This window comes from Larimichthys crocea, chromosome XIX (assembly GCF_000972845.2).
Source record: "Larimichthys crocea isolate SSNF chromosome XIX, L_crocea_2.0, whole genome shotgun sequence".
Lineage (NCBI taxonomy): Eukaryota > Metazoa > Chordata > Actinopteri > Sciaenidae > Larimichthys > Larimichthys crocea.
In genome coordinates this window covers 13,334,489-13,355,391 of record NC_040029.1, presented here as the reverse complement: position 1 = coordinate 13,355,391, position 20,903 = coordinate 13,334,489, and the positions used below count along the sequence as shown (strand labels likewise).

Genomic DNA, 20,903 nt, shown 5'->3' with positions numbered 1-20,903 from the left:
CAAGCTGCTCAGTGTGTAAAGCCACTTCAGCGTTGGCGGGAACTGTCCGAACACAGAGAATCCAAACCGAGAGAAACCTTCAGCTGCTCCGAGTGCGGGAAAACGTTCGCACGGCGGGAACACCTGACCCACACCCTGAGCGTCCACACGGGGAAGAAACCGTTCAGCTGCTCGGTTTGTTAATAAAGCGTTTCGAGATCGGGGAACTCTGACGCGACACATGAGCGTCCACCACCGGAGAGAAACCGTTCAGCTGCTCAGTGTGCGGAAGGCGTGTTCGAGAAAAAGGAAATCTGAGCGGCACACGAGAATCCACACCGGAGAGAAACCGTTCAGCTGCTCAGCATGCGACAGGAGATTCACTCAGCTTCATATCTGAAGAAACACAAGTGTGCTGCACAGAGCAGTGCGAGCACATGAAGCCGACCGCACATGAAGTAACGTGAGCGTTTGTTTTTATATTTCAGCATGAAACCTCAAAGTGACGGAGAACTGACTGACAGCTCAGGCAGGTGTACCTGGAGTCCTCGTCAAGCAGTTCATGTCGTCTTTGTTTTGTCTTTAGAAGTGAAGCTCATTCAACAGCTGGAGCTTTCTTTATAATAATATCTAAAAGTGATGAGAACATTAAGAATCATCGACTTCCCTGTCAGAACCCCTCTTTCATGTGGGATTCAAACTTAAAATCAGACTGAGTTCACCTCGACCTGTAAATATTCGTGATGACGTCACGGTGAACGACGGTTCATGGGTCTGTAGAGACAAACATGATTGATGATGAAGGATCAGTGAAGAAGAACAAACAGAGATGATGAATGATGAAGATGTGAGAAAAATAAACAGATGAGGATGATGATGATGATCAGTGAAGAAGAAACAAACATGATGATGATGAATGATCAGTGAAGAAGAAACAAACATGATGATGATGATGATCAGTGAAGAAGAAACCAAACGATGATGATGATGATGAAGTGAATAGAGAAACAAACATGATGATGAGGATGATGAGGATCAGTGAAGAAGAGACAAACATGATGAATATGATGATGAATGATGGATCAGTGAAGAAGAAACAAACATGATGATGATGATGATGTGATGAAATCAGTGAAGAAGAAACAAACATGATGATGATGATGATAGTGAGAAGAAACAAGATGAGATGATGATGAATGATCAGTGAAGAAGAAGATAACGGTTTCTTCCCCGTGTGGACTCTCATGTTGTGACGTCAGCGTCGAGCTTCGAGCAAACTTCCTGTCACAGAAAGGGCAGCTGAAGGGTTTCTCTCCCGTGTGGATCCTATGTGCGTCACCACGTTTCCTCTCTGCTGGAACGTTTTCTTACAGAACGAGCAGCTGAAATGTTTTTCCCTCCGAGTGAAGCTTCATGTGAGCCGGTGTACGACTCCTCTCTCGAGTATCTTTTACCACAAACTGAACATTTGAAGGGTTTCTCTCCCATTTGGACCAACTCGTGTTTCTGCAGATGTCCGTCGTGTTCAAAGCGTCTAGATGTTTTTACAGTGTTACAGTCCAGATCTCCTCCAGGTTCTTCATTGTTCTGAGGAGAGTTCAAACCTGATGGAGGTTCTCTGGTGTCCTCCCAATCCCAGCTGTCGTCACTTTCAGGTTCAGAGCTGTGCGGACGTCTTAACATCTATGTCTGGTTGTAAATGTGATCTGAGTCCCTGTCTGGTTCTGGTCCTCCACAGTCCTCTTCATCAGCTTCTGGTTTCATGTCTTCAGTTTGTCTCTGATGAAGCTGTGAGGACTGAGGTTTCTCTTCATCTTCTTCTTCTTCTTCTTCTTCACTCTTCACAGCGACAGGAAAGAACGTGAACTTGATATCAGCCTGGTCCAGGCCTTGAAGCTGCTCTCTGTTGGTCCAGAATCCTCCTGTTCTTTCTTTAATGTGGAGCAGCTTTGGTGGGTCGTCCTGGTCCAGACTGACAGGATCATATTCTTCTTTGGTCACCACCAGCTGCTGGACGTCTGTGGAGAAACATGAAGCACGGACACATTTTAGAAAATGAACTTTCCTGTGAACATGGGAAACTGTTGACGCTGGACTCTGGAGGAATACTGACTAATGACAAACAGGAGACAGAGGACAGACAAACAGCTGACAGGAGACAGACAAAACAGGAGACAGGAGAAGACAAACAGGAGAGGAGACCAGGAGACAGTAACAGAGGAACAGGACAGACAGCTGACAGGAGACAGACAAACAGGAGACAGGAGACAGACAAACAGGAGACAGGAGACAGACAAACAGGAGACAGGAGACAGTCAAAAGGAGACAGGAGACAGACAAACAGCTGACAGGAGACAGACAAACAGGAGACAGGAGACAGACAAACAGCTGACAGGAGACAGACAAACAGGAGACAGGAGACAGACAAACAGCTGACAGGAGACAGACAAACAGCTGACAGGAGACAGGAGACAGACAAACAGAAGACAGGAGACAGTCAACAGGAGACAGGAGACAGTCAAACAGCTGACAAGGACAGCAAAACAGGAACAGGAGACAGACAAACGGAGACAGGAGACAGTCAAACAGGAGACGACAGACAGCTGACAGGGACAGGACAAACAGGAGACAGGAGACAGACAAACAGGAGACCGGAGACGTCAAACAGGGAACAGGAGACAGACAAACAGCTGACAGGAGACAGACAAACAGGAGACAGGAGACAGACAAACAGCTGACAGGAGACAGACAAACAGGAGACAGGAGACAGTCAAACAGGAGACAGAGACAGTCAACAGGAGACAGGACAGTCAAACAGCTGACAGGAGACAGGAACAACAGGAGACAGGAGACAGGAGACAGACAAACAGGAGACAGGAGACAGACCAACAGGGACAGGAGCAGTCAAACAGGAGACAGGACAGACGCTGACAGGAGACAGACAAACAGGAGACAGACAAACAGGAGCAGGGGACAGTCACAGGAGACAGGAGACAGACAAACAGGAGACAGGAGACCAGTCAAACAGCTGACAGGAGACAGACAAACAGGAGACAGGAGACAGAGACAGACAACACGGAGACAGGAGCCAGACAAACAGGAGACAGGAGACAGTCAAACAGGGAGACAGGAGACAGACAGACAGCTGACAGGAGACAGACAAACAGGAGACAGGAGAACAGTCAAACAGGAGACAGGAGACAGTCAAACAGCTGCAGAGACAGAACAACGGAGACAGGAGACAAACAGCTGAGGACAGACACAGCTGACAGGAGACAGACAAACAGGAGACAGGAGACAGACAGACAGCTGACAGGGACAGACAAACGCTGACAGGAGACAGACAGACAGGAGACAGACAAACAGCTGACAGGAGACAGACAACAGCTGACGGGAGACCGACAAACAGCTGACAGGAGACAGAGAGACAGCTGACAGGGAGACAGACAAACAACAGCTGACAGGAGGACAGGAGACAGCTGACAGGAGACAGACAAACAGCTGACAGGAGACAGAGAGAAGAGGCAGCAAACAGCTGAAGGAGCAGACAGGAGACCGGAGACAGGAGCGTCAAACAGCTGACAGGGAGACAGACACAGACAGACACAGAGAGGACAGCACGACAGACAGACAGACAGACAGACAGACAGACAGGAGACAGTCTCACCTTCCTGGACTTTCTGAGACATTTGGACAGTTGGACACAAACTGACGTCCAGCAGGCTACTTCCGGTTAGCAGGCTGAGCTAACTTCCGTAGCTTGTAGCTCATGTTGAGACAAAGCGATCAGCTGTTCCTACGTCACAAAGTCTCTTTGTCTCTATCTGTGTCTGCGGGGAAACTTTCCGAAAGTTTCCTCTTCCTCAGGTGTGTCCTCACGTGCAGGCTCTGCTGCTTCACTCCCATTGGACCTGACGGGACCGCTCGAGACACGGACACGTTAGCATGTTAGCCACAGGAAGCACACGCACTTCCGGTGACGCTTCTTCGCTGGATTTCAAAATAAAAGCGGTCACATGTTAATAAATAAATCGAATAAAAACATTCAGATCTTTAGTTTAAATAAATAAATAATGATAAATAAAAGTCACAAAGTCTGTCACCAGGTCTGTGATTAACATGACGGTCTGTGATTAAATGACAGTCTGTGATTGACATGACAGGTCTGTGATTGACATGACAGGTCTGTGATTGACATGACCGGTCTGTGATTAACCATGACAGGTCTGTGATTGACATGACAGGTCTGTGATCGACATGACAGGTCTGTGATTGACCTGAACAGGTCTGTGTTGATGACATCATGAAGGTCTTTTGATCGACATGACAGGTCTTGTGATTGACATTGACAGGTCTGTGATGGACATGACAGGTCTGTGATACATGACAGGTCTTTGATTACATGACCGGTCTGTGATTGACTGACAGGTCTGTGATTGACCTGACAGGTCTGTGATTGACATGACAGGTCTGTGATAATGACAGGGTGATTGACTGAAGGTCTGTGATTGACAGACAGGTCTGTGCTGACAGAAGTTCTGTGATTAACATGACAGGTCTGATTGACAGACAGGTCTGTGATTAACATGACAGGTCTGTGATTCATGGATTGACATGACAGGTCTGTGATTAACATGACAGGTCTGTGATTAACATGACAGGTCTGTGATTGACATGACAGGTCTGTGATTAACATGACAGGGTCTTTGATTGACATGACAGGTCTGTGATTGACATGACAGGTCTGTGATTAACATGACAGGTCTGTGATTGACATGACAGGTCTGTGATTAACATGACAGGTCTGTGATTAACATGACAGGTCTGTGATTGACATGACAGGTCTGTGATTAACATGACAGGTCTGTGATTAACATGACAGGTCTGTGATCGACATGACAGGTCTGTGATTGACATGACAGGTCTGTGATTGACATGACAGGTCTGTGATTAACATGGACAGGTCTGTGATTACATGGACAGGTCTGTGATTACATGACAGGTCTGTGATTGACATGACAGGTCTGTGATTGACATGACAGGTCTGTGATTGACATGACAGGTCTGTGATTACATGACAGTCTGTGTGAACATGACAGGTCTGTGAATTGACATGACCGGTCTGTGTGATTAACATGACAGGTCTGTGCTCAACATGACAGGTCTGGATCAACATGACAGGTCTGTGATACATGACAGGTCTGTGATCGACATGACAGGTCTGTGATCGACATGACAGGTCTGTGATTAACATGACAGGTCTGTGATCGACATGACAGGTCTGTGATTGACATATGACAGGTCTGTGATTAACATGACAGGTCTGTGATTGACATGACAGGTCTGTGATCGACATGACAGGTCTGTGATTGACATGACAGGTCTGTGATCAACATGACAGGTCTGTGATTAACATGACAGGTCTGTGATTAACATGACAGGTCTGTGATTGACATGACAGGTCTGTGATCGACATGACAGGTCTGTGATTGACCTGCTCAGATCAGCTGGTTTGGCTGTTTCCTCATCATCATCTTCATCATGAACTCACAGTTTGTCTAAACTGCGTCTGTATTTTTTAGGTAGAAGAGTCGAGGTTCAGATTGAACTAAGATTTCATTGACAAACACAGTAAAATATGTTTCCTGTCTGAATCACAAACATTTATCTTCAATCAGCAACGTTAACGTCACGTGACACGCTCAGTCCTCCATACAGACTCCTCATGAACTGTCCCCCAGAAAACAGCCTCAGTCTGGGCAGAGAGAGCCCGGCAGTCCCTCTGTTCACTGATGGAGGTGATGATATAATATAACTTACGTGGACGACGAACAAAACATTGTTTGATGAATCGATGACGATGCCACTTTAAAACAGGGTCCTCTGATACTCAAACATTTATCTGTCAGTGACTCGTAGATATTCACACATCATCATTACAGTGATGAACATGAACATTAGCTCAGACCGGCGCATTTATTATTATGATCGATGCATAGTGATTAGTGACAGCTGAATGATTCAACATGCAGGACTTCCTCTCTGCACACAAAAGGTTTGTCTCACAGATCTTTGTTCAGGACGTCGTCTCTGCTGGAATAAACATTTTGTCGTCTGACAAAAAAAATGAGACCAGAAACAAGTGTCGTGTTTAATTTGATCTTATTAGGAGAGATCGACACATCAAACGATTTTTACTTCACAACAGATTAATAGCAGAATTTTTCTGTCAGCTGGAAACAAAAAATCTTTTGATCCTGAAACGTGTCACTGCGCTAAAGTAAAAAAATCTAAATATGTTTTACAAACAAAATGACCTGATAAGATTTTTTCAACTCAAAGAAAATGTTAAGCAGAGTTTAAATGTCTAAAAATAAAGAAGCAGGAAGACTCGACAGACTGTGACGTGAAACCACAGACCAAAAGTTTGAATCAGCAACACGTCAACATTTATCAGTGTCCCAGAGAAGAACATGTCACCACTGCTGCTGAGTCTGACGAGGTCTTCATAGGTCCAAAGGTTTGGACCCAGTGACGTCAGGTAAGCCTTCAGAACCCAACCTGAGCCAATCCTGATAGACCCAATGGAAACTCCTGTAGTCCTGTGAGTCTTTGAGGCTTCAGCAGTAAACTTACATGAGACAAAGATTACAGCAACAAACATGCACGTGACATCTGAACAGGCTTGAAAAACATAAAACAACAAATCAGCTGCTGAATATCAAGAATTCTAATTTTGTCTAATTTGCAGAATAAGGCAGAAACGGCAAATGCATAACGTTTTCGTCAGTGCTAATTTAACGAGTATTTAATTATTATTAGTGTTTAATCAGCTGAAAATAAGTCGTTCTGTTTTTGTGACTTCATATCTACAGACATGTTTCTACAGGAGCCCAGGATGGACAAACTAAAAAGTCACTCTAGATTCGACCTTTCAGGTTTTTTCCCCGAGTGTTTTCGTCACCATACTTCTTCATGCCAGGATCAAGAGAACAAGAGGGTGAGGTTAAAGGACTGCACTTAGCAGCCACATGCTACACACGGGTCCTTTAACACTGTAGAGACATTAAATACTTCAGAACACGTCAGCGAATACAAACAGTTCAAAGTTCTCGTGGCTTCATGACTGATTTGATGTGATCAGAGTCCAGAAGCTTCATGGATCTCCTCTGCCGTCGACAACATCCACGCTGTGACTGAACGCCGCCTCCCCCGTGTGGACGGTCATGTGACGTCTCAGAGTCACCCTCTGTCCGAACGCTTTACCACAAACCGAACAGCTGAACGGCTTCTCCCCCGTGTGGACGATCAAGTGCCGTCTCAGAGTTCCTCGCAGTGCAAATCTTTTCCCACAAACTGAACAGCTGAAGAGTTTCTCCCCCGTGTGGACAGTCAGGTGTCGTCTGAGGATTCCCTTCTCTCCAAAACTTTTACCACAAACCGAACAGCTGAAAGGTTTCTCTCCTGTGTGGACAGTCGAGTGTCGCCTCAGAGACGCATGCAGAGCAAATCTTTTCCCACAAACTGAACAGCTGAAGCGCTTCTCCTCTGCGTGAACAGTCAGGTGTTGTCTCAGATTTGACGTTCTATCAAATCCTTTCCCACACACTGAGCAGCTGAACGGTTTCTCCCCAGTGTGGGTACTCATGTGTTGGGCCAAGTTCTCCCTGCGACTGAAGCTTGCTTGACAGACTGAGCATGAGAAAGTCTTTTCTCGTGCATGAACTCTCAGGTGCGAGGCCAAAGTCGAGCTCTGTGTGAAGGTTTTATCGCAGACAGAGCAGCTGAAGGGTTTCTCTCCTGAGTGGACGGTCAGGTGTTGTCTCAGGTCAGTCTTAAATGTGAACCCTTTCCCACAGACTGAGCAGCTGAAGGGTTTCTCTCCGGTGTGGATCCTCATGTGTTGGGATAAATAATCTCGCCGACTGAAACTTGATTGACAGACTGAGCAGCTGAAGGGTTTCTCTCCTGTGTGAACTCTGAGGTGTGAGGTCAGACTCGAGCTTTGTGTGAATCCTTTTCCACAGAAGGAGCAGCTGAAGGGTTTCTCTCCGGTGTGGATCCTCATGTGTCTCACGACGTCTCCGTTCTGTTGAAATGTCTTTTTACAAACCGTGCAGCTGAACGGTTTCCCTTCAGTGTGAAGTTTCATGTGAGCCGTCAGGGTTTTCTTCCAGTGGTATGTTTTACCACAAACTGAACATTTGAAGAGTTTCCCTCCGGTTTGGACCTCGTCATGTTTCTGTAGATGTTCAAAACTTGTCCCACCTTCAGACGAGCTATCTGAAGTTTCTCCAGTGTTACCGTCCAGATCACTTTCAGGTTCACTGGTGTCGTCCGAATCATCGCTGTCATCACTCTCAGATTCAGAGGAGTCTGAAGTGTCATCATCAGTATCTGGATTAAAGAGCCCATCTGGTTCTGGTTCTGGTTCATCATGAGCCTCTATAAGCAGTGAGGACTGATGGCCGACACACTGATGGTTCTTGAGCTGATAAAGTCGTGTGAATCTACGGTCACAAACGCTGCAGCTGAACAGTTTTTCTCCCGTGTGTCGTCCCATGTGACGGGTCAGAGTTATTTTCTGAGTGAATGTTTTCCCACACACCGAGCAGCTGAAGGGTTTCTCTCCGGTGTGGATCCTCATGTGTCGGTTCAGGTTGTACGACTGGCTGAATCTTTTTCCACACTCAGCGCAGCTGAACGATTTCTCACTTCTATTTTTCAAGTTTGAACCTGACTGACTTTCTCTGCTCTCCCAGTCACAGCTGTCATCAGTCTCAGACACTGATGAAGTGCCATCATCAGAGTCTGGATTAAAGTTTGCGTCTGGTTCTCCAAAGGTTTGCAAACGTTCTTCATCTCTGTTGCTTTCTGTTCGCCTTCGATGAAGCTGTAATGACTGTCCGCCGACACACTGATGAGTTTTGAGCTGATAAAGTCGACTGAATCTTTGGCCACAAACTCTACAGCTGTTTTGTTTCTGCCCCAGATGTCGTCCCATGTGACGCTTCATGTTTATCTTTTGGATGAACTCTTTCCCGCAGAACGAGCAGCTGAACGGTTTCTCTCCGGTGTGGATCCTCATGTGTCTGTTCAGGTTGTACGACTGGCTGAATCTTTTCCCGCACTCAGAACAGCTGAACGGTTTCTCATCTCGATCACATCCACGGTTATTTTTCACAAAGTTCAAACCTGACTGATGTCCACTGCTCTTCTTCCAGTGATCACTGTCAGACTCAGAGGAGCTTGAAGTCTCATCATCACTATCGGATTGTAAATGATGATCTAGATCTGAGTCCCTGTCTGGTTCTGGTCCTCCACAGTCCTCTCTATCAGTTTCTGGTTTCATGTCTTCAGTTTGTCTCTGATAAAGCTGTGAGGACTGAGGTTTCTCTTCATCTTCTTCTTCTTCTTCTTCATCATCTTCTTCACTCTTCACAGCGACAGGAAAGAACGTGAACTTGATGATATCAGCCTCGTCCAGGCCTTGAGGCTGCGCTCTGCTGGTCCAGAAGTCCTCCTGTTCTTCTTTAATGTGTGGGGGTTCTGGTGGGTCATCCTGGTCCAGGCTGAGGGAGTCATCTTCTTCTTTGGTCACCACCAGCTGCTGGACGTCTGTGGAGAAACATGAAACACAGACATGTTTTAGAAAACTGAACTTTCTTGTTGTCAGAGCAACAGGCAGTGTCCTTATTAAAACACATACCAGAAAAAAACAATCACTTTACCAATAGTATAACAACCTAAGCAACCAACCAACAATCCAACCAACCAATTGACCGACCAACCGACCAACCAACAATCCAACCAACCAACAATCCAACCAACCAACCAACCAACAACCAAGCAACAATCCAACCAACCAATTAACCAACCAATCAACTAACCAACCAACCAATTGACCGACCAACCAACAATCCAACCAACCAACCAACAATCCAACCAAGCAACAATCCAACCAACCAATTAACCAACCAATCAACTAACCAACCAACAATCCAACCAACCAACCAACCAACCAATCAACCAACCAACCAACAATCCAACCAATCAACTAACCAACCAACAACCCAACCAACCAACCAACCAATTAACCAAGCAACCAATCAAACTACCAACCAACAAACCAACAATCCAGTCATACAACGAACCAACCAACCAACCAATCAACAATCCATCCATTCAACCAACCAACCAACCAACCAACCAACCAACCAACCAACTAACCAACCAACAATCCAACCAACCAACCAACCAACAATCCAACCAACCAAAGAACCAACAATCCAACCAACCAACCAACTAACAATCCAACCAACCAATCAACAATCCAACCAACCAATTAACCAACCAATCAACTAACCAACCAACAATCCAACCAACCAATTAACCAACAACCAACAACCAACCAACCAACCAACCAATTAACCAACAATCCAACCAGCCAATTAACCAACCAATCAACTAACCAACCAACAATCCAACCAACCAATTAACCAACAAACAATCCAACCAATTAACCAACCAATCAACTAACCAACCAACAATCCAACCAACCAACCAACCAACCAATCAACAATCCATCCATTCAACCAAGACTCTCCAACAACCTCTGATTGTCCACAACTCTCAAGACTCAAACAATCTTCCTTTTATACAAATCTTATTAGTCCCAGTTCGGTTAAACCATAAATAGGTGTTTTTATATTTTCATTAATATAAATCAATCATAAATATTTACATAAATCAACAAATACAACATAAACACCTGTTTACAATCTATTAATACAGCTGACAGGAGACAGACAAACAGCTGACAGGAGACAGTCAACAGCTGACAGGAGACAGACAAGCAGCTGACAAACAGCTGACAGGAGACAGACAAACAGCTGACAAACAGCTGACAGGAGACAGACAAACAGCTGACAAACAGCTGACAGGAGACAGACAAACAGCTGACAGGAGACAGACAACAGCTGACAGGAGACAGACAAACAGCTGACAGGAGACAGACAAACAGCTGACAGGAGACAGACAAACAGCTGACAGGAGACAGACAAACAGCTGACAGGAGACAGACAAACAGCTGACAAACAGCTGACAGGAGACAGACAACAGCTGACAGGAGACAGTCAACAGCTGACAAACAGCTGACAGGAGACAGACAAACAGCTGACAAACAGCTGACAGGAGACAGACAAACAGCTGACAGGAGACAGACAACAGCTGACAGGAGACAGTCAAAACAGCTGACAAACAGCTGACAAGGACACAGACAAACAAGCTGACAAAACAGCTGACAGGAAGACAGACAACAGCGGACAAGGAGACAGCTCAACAGCTGACAGAGACGGCACAGAACAGCTGACAAACACTGACCAGGAGACAGTGACAAACAGCTGACAAACAGCTGACGGAGACAGACAAACAGCTGACACAGCTGAGGAGACAGACAACACTGACAGGAGAACATCAACAGATGACAAACAGCTGACAGGAGACAGAAGACAAACAACAGCTGAAAAACAGCTGACAGGAGACAGACAACAGCTGACAGGAGAACAGTGCCAACAGCTGAAAAACAGCTGACAGGAGACAGAACAAACAGCTGACAAACAGCTGACAGGAGACAGACAAACAGCTGACAGGAGACAGACACAGACAGCTGACAGGAGACAGTCAACAGCTGACAGGAGACAGTCAACAGCTGACGAGACAGTACACAGCTGACAGGAGACAGACAAACAGCTGACAAAACAGCTGACAGTGACACACAGCTGAAGGAAGAGCAACAAACAGCTGACAGGAGACAGTCAACAGGCTGGCAGAGACAGCAAACAGGAACAGAACATCACAGCTGACAGGAGACAGACAAAAACAACGCAAGCTGACAGGAGACAGACAAACAGTGAACAGGAGACAGCCAACAGCTGACAGAAAACAGCTGACAGGAGACAGACAAACAGCTGACAAAGGAGACAGACAAAACAGAAACAACAAGAGCTGACAGGAGACAGACACACAGCTGAAAAAGACAGGAGACAGTCAACAGCTGACAAACAGCTGACAGGAAGACAGAACAAGACAAAAGCTGACAAACAGCTGACAGGAGACAGACAAAAGCTGACAGGAGAGTCAACAGCTGACAGAACCGACAGACAGGAGACAGACAACAGCTGAACAGGACAGGAAGAGCAACAAACAACAAAACATAAAAACAAAAACTACAAGACACAAAGCAAAACAGAGAGACAACAAACAGAGGAAAAACAAAGTAAAAACACAACAACAGCTGACAGGAGACAGCATGACAAACAGCTGACAGGAGACAGACAAACAGCTGACAAACACTGACAGGAGACAGACAAACAGCTGACAGGAGACAGACAACAGCTGACAGACAGCTGACAGGAGACAGATAACAGCTGACAGAACAGTCAGACACTGACAAACAGCTGACAGGAGACAGATAACAGCTGACAGGAGACAGTCAACAGCTGACAGAAGAAGACAAAAGCTGACAAACAGTGACAGGAGACAGACAAACAGCTGACAGGAGACAGACAACAGCTGACAGGAGACAGTCAACAGCTGACAGGTAGACAGAAAACACGACAGGAGACAGTCAAAACAGCTGACAGGAGACAGACAAACAGCTGACAAACAGCTACAGGAGACAGTCAACAGCTGACAGGAGACAGACAAACAGCTGACAGGAGACAGTCAACAGCTAACGGAGACAGACAAACAGCTGACAGGAGACAGACAAACAGGGAGACAGGAGACAGTCAAGCAAGCTGACAAACAGCTGACAGGAGACAGACAAACAGCTGACAGGAGACAGTCAACAGCTGACAGGAGACAGACAAACAGCTGACAGGAGACAGTCAAACGCTGATGACAGGAGACAGAACAAACAGCTGACAGGGGACAGACAAACAGCTGACAGGAGACAACAACAGCTGACAGGAGACAGTCAACAGCTGACAGGAGACAGTCAAACAGGGAGACAGAGCAAACAGCGTGACAGGAGACAGACAGACAGGAGACAGGCAGACAGACAAACAGGAGACAGACAGACAGACAGGAGACAGACAGACGACAGACAAACAGGAGACAGACAGACAGACAGACAGACAGACAAACAGGAGACAGACAGACAGGAGACAGACAGACAAACAGAGACAGACAGACAGGAGACAGACAGACAGACAGACAGAGACAGACAGAGAGACAGGAGACAGACAGACAGGAGACAGACAAACAGGAGACAGACAAAACGGACAGACAGACAGACAGACAGGAGACAGACAGACAAACAGGAGACAGACAGACAGGAGACAGACACAGGAGACAGACGACAGGACGACAACAGGAGACAGACAGAACAGACAGACAGACAGACAGACAGACGACAGACAGACAAGACAGACACAGGAGACAGCAAACAGGAGACAGACAAACAGACAACAGACGGACAGACAGACAGACAGACAGACAGACAGACAGAGACGACAACAAAACAGGAACAGACAAACAGACAGACAGAACGGACAACAGAACAGGAGACAGAACAACAGGAGACAGACAAGGAGACAGACAGACAGACAGGAGACAGACAGACAAACGAGACAGACAAACAGACGACAGGACAGAACGAACAGCAGACAGCAACACGGAGACAAGACAAACAGAGACCAGACGACAGACAGAGACAGGACAGACAAACAGGAGACAGACAACAGACAACAGACGACAGACAGAACAGGAGACAGGACAAACAGGAGACAGACAGACAGACAGACAGACAGACAGACAGACAGACAGGAGACAGTCTCACCTTCCTGGACTTTCTGAGACATTTGGACAGTTGGACACAAACTGACGTCCAGCAGGCTACTTCCGGTTAGCAGGCTGAGCTAACTTCCGTAGCTTGTAGCCATGTTGAGACAAAGCGATCAGCTTTCCACGTCACAAAGTCTCTTGTCTCTATCTGTGTCGCGGGGAAACTTTCCGAAAGTTTCCTCTTCCTCAGGTGTGTCCTCACGTGCAGGCTCTGCTGCTTCACTCCCATTGGACCTGACGGGACCGCTCGAGACACGGACACGTTAGCATGTTAGCCACAGGAAGCACACGCACTTCCGGTGACGCGTCTTCGCTGGATTTCAAAATAAAAGCAGTCACATGTTAATAAATAAATCGAATAAAAACATTCAGATCTTTAGTTTAAATAAATATTAAAACGTCACAAAGTTCGGTCATAAATTATTATGATTTATTAATTATTATTATTATGATTTGTCACAGTCAGGTGAACCACACCTGGACTGGACCTCAGTCATCTCCCTCAGTTAGAAGTGATAACATCAAGCTTTATGGATAGAACAGGACTCAGACCATTCATTTCATTCATCTGTGGCAGCTGAGGTTCTAAGGTTCTGGTCCATCTTTTGTTAAGAACCAGGATGATGAACAGAGTGAAGAACCAACATGTTTAAAATATATTCGTGTACCAATGTGATGCACACTGCTGCTTCACTCCATCTTTCAGTGCTGATCTTTAGTTCAGTACATGGTTAGATAGCACATCTAGTGGACAGGTAGTAGAAACTACATCTGTGATCATGTGATTTCTCTGACACCCACCTGCTTTCTGCCACAGGTTCGACTGGTTTTGACGTCACTCTCATGTCTTTCTTTAGACTTGGACTTGCAGTTCTGAGGGTGTGACGGCGTCCTCAGATCAGATGCACACAGACACCAGGACTGACGAGGAAGAAATGAGCAGCTTCTTCTCTCCCAGTGTTTCCTCCACACCTGAAGGTGGAAAGTGTCTGTAAGTGACCTGAGGTGAGTTCAGCAGGTGAGAATCCTACCAGAGAAGGTGTCAGTTTTGATCATCAGGATCACTTTGATCACAGTGTGCGGTATCACTGTTTACCTGGACAGGACAAATGTTTCTTCATGCTGATTGGTTGATCAGAATATCTATGATTGATATGTTGTTGACTTTCTCTCTGAGTTAAAGACAATGATTTCACAAAGACGTACATGTCATAGTGTTGCTGTCTCTCCAGTAGAGTCAGCAGCAGTTTGATTGTAACCTGAGCTCACATGATCAGTGAAAAATGTGTCTGGACTGGTCCAACCGGATCAACTTGGCTCAGGTTGATGTTTGAACTGATTATACTCTGAACTTAAAGGTGCAGTGTGTCAGATTTGGGGCCTTTATTTTCACAATAAGGCAGACATGGAATATAATATTCATAACTATGTTTTCATGCATGTAGAATCACCTGAAAATCTTTTTGTTTTTGTTACTTCAAAATTCTCCTTTTATATCTACAGTAGGAACGGGTCCTCTTCCATGGAGGCCGTCATACTGAAACACTGTGTTTCTACAGACTAAACTAAATACTGACTGCAGACAGGACCTTTTGAACTGTTGTTTCTCCTTTACACTGAGAAGGTGAGGGTGACGTGAGGAGAGTGCAATGCAGCGATTACACCACTAGATGCTCCAAAATTCTGCACACTGGACCTTTAAGTGCATGGATGAAGTGTTGAGTGCTCACATACAGAAACCTTCCAACACTGAGAATGAGCTGGTTTCACAGAAGACCCTTTAACACAGTCCAGGTCTCAACTGTCCCAGAAGCTTCAAAGTCCTTTTAGATGGACCAGAACCAGCCCAGAGTGTAACAGAACTTAGTGTTTGTTTAGAACCCCTCAGCCATCAGGGACCCCCAAAGAAACAGAACATGTGAACTATCCTGTGTCTGTGTTCGACTCTTCTCTGAATTTAAATATTTAAAGATAAATATGAAGATTTAAAGACACAGAGCTTCATTTTGTCTTGGCGCCCATAAATCCCCAGAATGCATTTAGTTCTTCAGTTCAGGGTTTTCACATTAACAGTGTTTTTGGATTATCTGTGAAATTCTTGGATGACATCATATGTTGCAGCTCTGTTTGTAAAGTTTGGGATGATAAATATTATGAATATTCACATTGTTCTTACAGATAATATCCTCATAGATACAGTCTAAGGTTCTGGAGGTTCTGGATGATAATGTGGATCACTCTGATCACTTTGTGAATGTGTTTTGATGTTGATTGGCTGATGTAAAGTGTCTCTTCTCTTTCTCGTCATTAAAACACTTAAAGAGATTTTCTGACATAAATCCTGAAGATACATTTATCTGGAGATTTTGACACTTTTTTCAAATATCAAACATGTGAGTGAATTCATAGTTTTCAGGGTTACAATACATGTTACAGTTAGACCAAATGTTTTGACTGGAACAAATATGTTTTATTATTATGTTTTGAGTTTAGCTGAGTCATAAACTGTCCTCGGTATCTGTTCTAACAAACATGACCCAGGTCTGCTTCTGCTTCAGTTCATGTGAGGAGGGGTCACATGATACTGCCCCAACCAAAGACTTTATAACTCATAAGAGTTCTCGTGACTGCAGAAGAATCAACGTTCAGATAAAATGAGTCATTCTTATTGTTTTGCTCCTCAGACCTCTGAAGATGATCCAACAGGTCAGGATGTTTGAGGGCCGGTCAGATGTTCTGAGGATGTGGGTTCAGTCCTGATGAGGATCTGTGGTGTAGCATCTGGTTCAATCATTGTTTGTCTTTTTACAGTGGAGCTGTGTTGTCCAGTCATCATCTCACTCTGTCAGCTGATTGGTCCACAGAAATGTCCTGAACCCATGAACATGAAGATCAGAAGCTCAGTGTTCAGAGCCGAGTCCATATTTACAGTAAAGTTAATGCTTCACCTTCAGATCACCTAAAAATGGATATTTTACAGTCATTGAGCACGTAAAGCGTCAAACTCTGCCGCTTCATTTGCTCAAGCTGGTCTCGCCAGCACACTTGTGTTTTCTGACCGGCTTCTCCTCCCTGTGGACTCTCATGTGCTGTCTCAGATTCCCTCCATGTCCGAATGTTTTCCCACACACTGAGCAGCTGAACGGTTTCTCTCCTGTGTGGATCCTCATGTGTGTAGACAAATTACTCCTGACGCTGAAACTCGATTTACAGACTGAGCAGCTGAACGGTTTTTCTCCAGTGTGAACTCTTAAATGCGACGTCAGAGCTGAGTTTTGTGCGAATCCTTTCCCACAGAAGGAACAGCTGAAGGGCTTTTCTCCTGTGTGGGTTCTCGTGTGTTGTCTCAGATGTTGTTTTTGTGCGAATCTTATCCCACACATTGAACACCTGAAGGGTTTCTCACCTGTGTGGATCCTCATGTGTTGGAACAAGTTGCGGCTGTGACTGAAGCTTGCTTTACAGACTGAGCAGCTGAACGGTTTCTCTCCTGTGTGGACTCTTTGGTGTGAGTTCAGCGTTGAGCTTCGTGCAAATGTTTTACCACAGACCGAACAACTGAAGGATTTCTCCTGTGCGTGGACTCTCATGTGCATCTTCACATGTTCTTTCTGTTGAAACGTTTCCTGACAAACCGAGCAGCTGAAGCGTTTTTCTTCTGAATGAAGTCTCATGTGAACCATTAAGGATTTCTCCCAGTGGTATCTTTTACTACAAACTGAGCAGCTGAAGCGTTTTTCTTCTGAATGGAGCCTCATGTGAGCCATCAACGAGTTCTTCCAGTGGTATTTTTTACCACAAACTGAGCAGCTGAAGCGTTTTTCTTCAGTGTGAAGTTTCATGTGAGCTGTTAAAGATTTCTTCCAGTGGTATGTTTTACCACAAACGGAACATTTAAAGGGTTTCCCACCTGTTTGGACCTCGTCGTGTTTCTGCAGATGTCCGTCATGTTCAAAGCTTGCAGATGTTTTTACAGTGTTACAGTCCAGATCACTTCCAGGTTCTTCATCGTCCTGGGGAGGTTCTCTGGTCTCCCATTCACAACTGTCATCAGTCTCAGGTTCAGAGGAGTGTGAAGTCTCATCGTGATGATCTGGATCTGAGTCTCTGTCTGGTTCTGGTCCTCCACAGTCCTCTCTATCAGTTTCTGGTTTCATGTCTTCAGTTTGTCTCTGATGAAGCTGTGAGGACTGAGGTTTCTCTTCATCTTCTTCTTCTTCATTGTCTTCTTCACTCTTCACAGCGACAGGAAAGAACGTGAACTTGATGATATCAGCCTGGTCCAGGCCTTGAAGCTGCGTTCTGCTGGTCCAGACCTCCTCTTGTTCTTCTTTAATGTGTGTGGGTTCTGGTGGGTCGTCCTGGTCTAGACTGAGGGGGTCATCTTCTTCTTTGGTCACCACCAGCTGCTGGACGTCTGTGGAGAAACATGAAGCACGGACACGTTTTAGTAAATGAACTTCAACATTGAAACCGCTGATGTTGACGAGCTGGACCAGGTGTGCTCACGTCAGTTACACCTGTGTGAATATCATCACTCATCATGTTATATATACTGCTCTGTACACAGCCTGCTGCACAAAGCAGATGTCCATTTAAACATACAGAGATGTGTCCATATATAGACATATGATAGACTTGCCTCTGTCTGTGTGTACTTTGACACACCTGGTTCTGGTTCTGGCCCGCAGGCCTGACAGTGAGAAGAAGCAGTAAAGGGTCAAACCTGCTTCAGGCTTCAGATCAGCTTCCTGCAGGCTGTGAGACATCTGGACTGATTCACACAGGCTAACTTCCTTAGCATGAAGGATCAGCTGTTCCTACGTCACTCTTTGTTTCTACCGGAGCTGCTGACCAAAACACTGCGCGCACACAGGAAGTACGTCTGCTTCCGGCGCAGCTTCTTTGCAGATTTTCAAAATAAAAGCGACAAACCTTTTACATCTTAAATGCAGAGACAGTTTGAATGTTCTTCTTTGTGAGCTGAACACTTTGATTCTTTCAGTTCATCTTTAGTCAGTCTGATCCGTTACAGTAAGAATGAGCTGAACTATTAATGAACAGCTGATCTTTGTTTACATCCTGTCAGCTGTCACAAATCACATCTGTGTGAATGGAAACGGTCCATCTGCAGCTTCATGGCGCCATCTAGTGGACTGACAGTAGAAGTACAGCAGCTGATGCATGATGACAGGATGATCTGAGTCCATGTGCACATGAATGATTTGTGTTTCCTCTCCAGATCAAAGTGTGTGTGAGCTGATGTGAGTTGAGCAGCATGAATCAGAGTGAGGACAGAGAGGAGGGAGTCCCTCCCTCTAAAAGCTCTCTGTGTGGGGAACATGACAGCCAGACCAAAGCTCAGAGGTGAGATGAGGAACTGTCCACGACTCTTCTCCATGTCACAGCTCAGCACTCAAATCACTCCACCATCATTATTCACACTCAAAGCTCTGTGTGTGTTCTGTTGAAGCCCACAACACACTCTGAGACCAGACTCTGCTGGACCTGGACCTGGACCTGGACCTGAACCTGAACCCAGCTGTGTGTCCTTCAAGAGTGACCGGTCAAAGGGTGACCTCGTTAATTTCAAACAAAGAAGTTTATCAGACAAAAAGTAAGTTATTCACTTTTAATTGTTTAGTATTTATATAAAGTATTTTCATGGATGAAGATAAACTAAACATAAACTTCATTTGTTTTTCTGTCAGGATCCATCAGAGACCAGACTGTGTTGGACCTGAACCTGTATCTGAACCCAGCTGTGTGTCCTTCAAGAGTGACCGGTCAAAGGGTGACCTCATTAATTTCAAACAAAGAAGTTTATCAGACAAAAAGTAAGTTATGAGCAGTCAAAGGAGTTCATTATTACTTAAATAGTTTTCAGCCTGAAATGATTGTTAGACAGTCTGACCTCAAATGGGAGGGAGACTTTTACTAAACATGAACTTCAACTGTTTTTCTGTCAGGATCCATCAGAGACCAGACTCTGCTGGACCTGGACCTGGACTTGAACCCAGCTGTGTGTCCTTCAAGAGTGACCGGTCAAAGGGTGACCTTGTTAATTTCAAACAAAGAAGTTTATCAGACAAAAAGTAAGTAGTTGTCTGTAAATCTAGCTGAACAGTCTGAGCTGAAATGTTCATATTTCCCTCCTCATGTTGCACACTGCTGATATTTGTCCCTGTTCCTCACAAAGAGGGACCAGAACCTCCAGAACCTCAGGCCAATTGTATTTCTGAGGATATTATGTCCACAGTCTGAACAGTTAGTATTAAAGGACAGCTCCACATTGTTTCATGTATGTCCCTAAACACTGACATGTCCATATTTAAAGAGTTGTTGGTGGCTGTAATTGTTCCTCCTGTGCACACTGGCCCTGAACACATCTCTTCCTAATGTGACTTCAATGGAAGTGATGGTGGACAAAGTCCAAAGTCCTGGCTCTGTGTAAAAATCCATTGTAAAGTTCAGCTGAGGATAATCTGAGTCTTCAGCAGTCTGAGTAACAGTCGGGATGTTTGTGGTGAGTCCAGTAATGCAAACGTCAGAATCCAGGCCAACAGTGTCGGTGCTGATGTACCCGACAGTTCAGTTTGTTGTCTGTCAATAAGAGTCAGATCTGCTCAGAAATCAGTCATTTAGTCCTGGTTTGGTCCAAGATTTGATGTGAACATAAAGCCATGATAGACAGACTGAAATCATTCAGCTTCATGTTTCACTGATCCTTGCTGTGTTGACAGGGTCTATGGGAGACTAGCATCTGTTGAACCTGGACCTGAACCCAGCTGTGTGTCCTTCAAGAGTGACCGGTCAAAGGGTGACCTCGTTAATTTCAAACAAAGAAGTTTATCAGCCAAAAAGTAAGTTATTCGCTTTTAATTGTTTAGTATTTATATAAAGTATTTTCATGGATGAAGATAAACTAAACATAAACTTCATTTGTTTTTCTGTCAGGATCCATCAGAGACCAGACTCTGCTGGACCTGGACCTGGACTTGAACCCAGCTGTGTGTCCTTCAAGAGTGACCGGTCAAAGGGTGACCTCGTTAATTTCAAACAAAGAAGTTTATCAG

At 45.2% G+C, this 20,903-nt stretch overlaps 3 protein-coding genes and 1 pseudogene across 4 annotated transcripts in view; 1 reads left to right on the top strand and 3 right to left on the bottom strand.

The window, feature by feature from the left end:
• LOC113748353 (zinc finger protein 665-like) overlaps positions 1 to 3,975 on the bottom strand; it is a 24,184-nt gene extending 20,209 nt beyond the window's left edge. The window contains exon 1 of the mRNA XM_027291837.1: positions 3,647 to 3,975. Coding sequence (XP_027147638.1) covers positions 3,647 to 3,668 — 22 coding nt within the window. The 5' untranslated portion in view covers positions 3,669 to 3,975. The remainder of the gene's footprint in view (positions 1 to 3,646) is intronic.
• A 2,143-nt stretch (positions 3,976 to 6,118) lies between these two features.
• On the bottom strand, positions 6,119 to 13,934 carry LOC113748321 (oocyte zinc finger protein XlCOF6-like). The gene is made up of 2 exons (XM_027291714.1): positions 13,823 to 13,934; positions 6,119 to 9,597 (listed from the first exon to the last, which is right to left on the bottom strand). Exons 1-2 carry the CDS (start codon positions 13,842 to 13,844, stop codon positions 7,136 to 7,138), a joined length of 2,484 nt encoding a protein of 827 aa, XP_027147515.1. The 5' UTR covers positions 13,845 to 13,934; the 3' UTR covers positions 6,119 to 7,135.
• Positions 13,935 to 14,663: 729 nt separating this feature from the next.
• The window catches only part of LOC109138471 (NACHT, LRR and PYD domains-containing protein 3-like), a 24,586-nt pseudogene continuing 18,346 nt past the window's right edge, over positions 14,664 to 20,903 (top strand).
• LOC113748323 (zinc finger protein OZF-like) lies at positions 15,331 to 18,747 on the bottom strand. 2 transcript variants are annotated; one of them, XM_027291722.1, is made up of 2 exons: positions 18,470 to 18,747; positions 15,331 to 18,244 (listed from the first exon to the last, which is right to left on the bottom strand). In XM_027291722.1, the coding sequence occupies exons 1-2, from the start codon at positions 18,594 to 18,596 to the stop codon at positions 16,842 to 16,844; spliced, it is 1,530 nt and encodes a 509-aa protein (XP_027147523.1). In that variant the 5' UTR covers positions 18,597 to 18,747; the 3' UTR covers positions 15,331 to 16,841. The 2 variants fall into 2 exon arrangements, with proteins under 2 accessions (XP_027147523.1, XP_027147524.1); XM_027291723.1 differs by having other exon boundaries at positions 18,554 to 18,746.

Bases quoted from the DNA above. Each gene is read 5' to 3' on its own strand.
- LOC113748321 (XM_027291714.1), bottom strand. From the start codon at position 13,844: ATGTCTCAGAAAGTCCAGGAAG. The intron at 9,598-13,822 runs GTGAGACTGTCT...GTTTCTCCACAG, and splicing joins GTCTCAGAAAGTCCAGGAAG to ACGTCCAGCAGCTGGTGGTG.
- LOC113748323 (XM_027291722.1), bottom strand. From the start codon at position 18,596: ATGTCTCACAGCCTGCAGGAAGCTGATCTGAAGCCTGAAGCAGGTTTG. The intron at 18,245-18,469 runs GCAAGTCTATCA...GTTTCTCCACAG, and splicing joins CAAAGTACACACAGACAGAG to ACGTCCAGCAGCTGGTGGTG.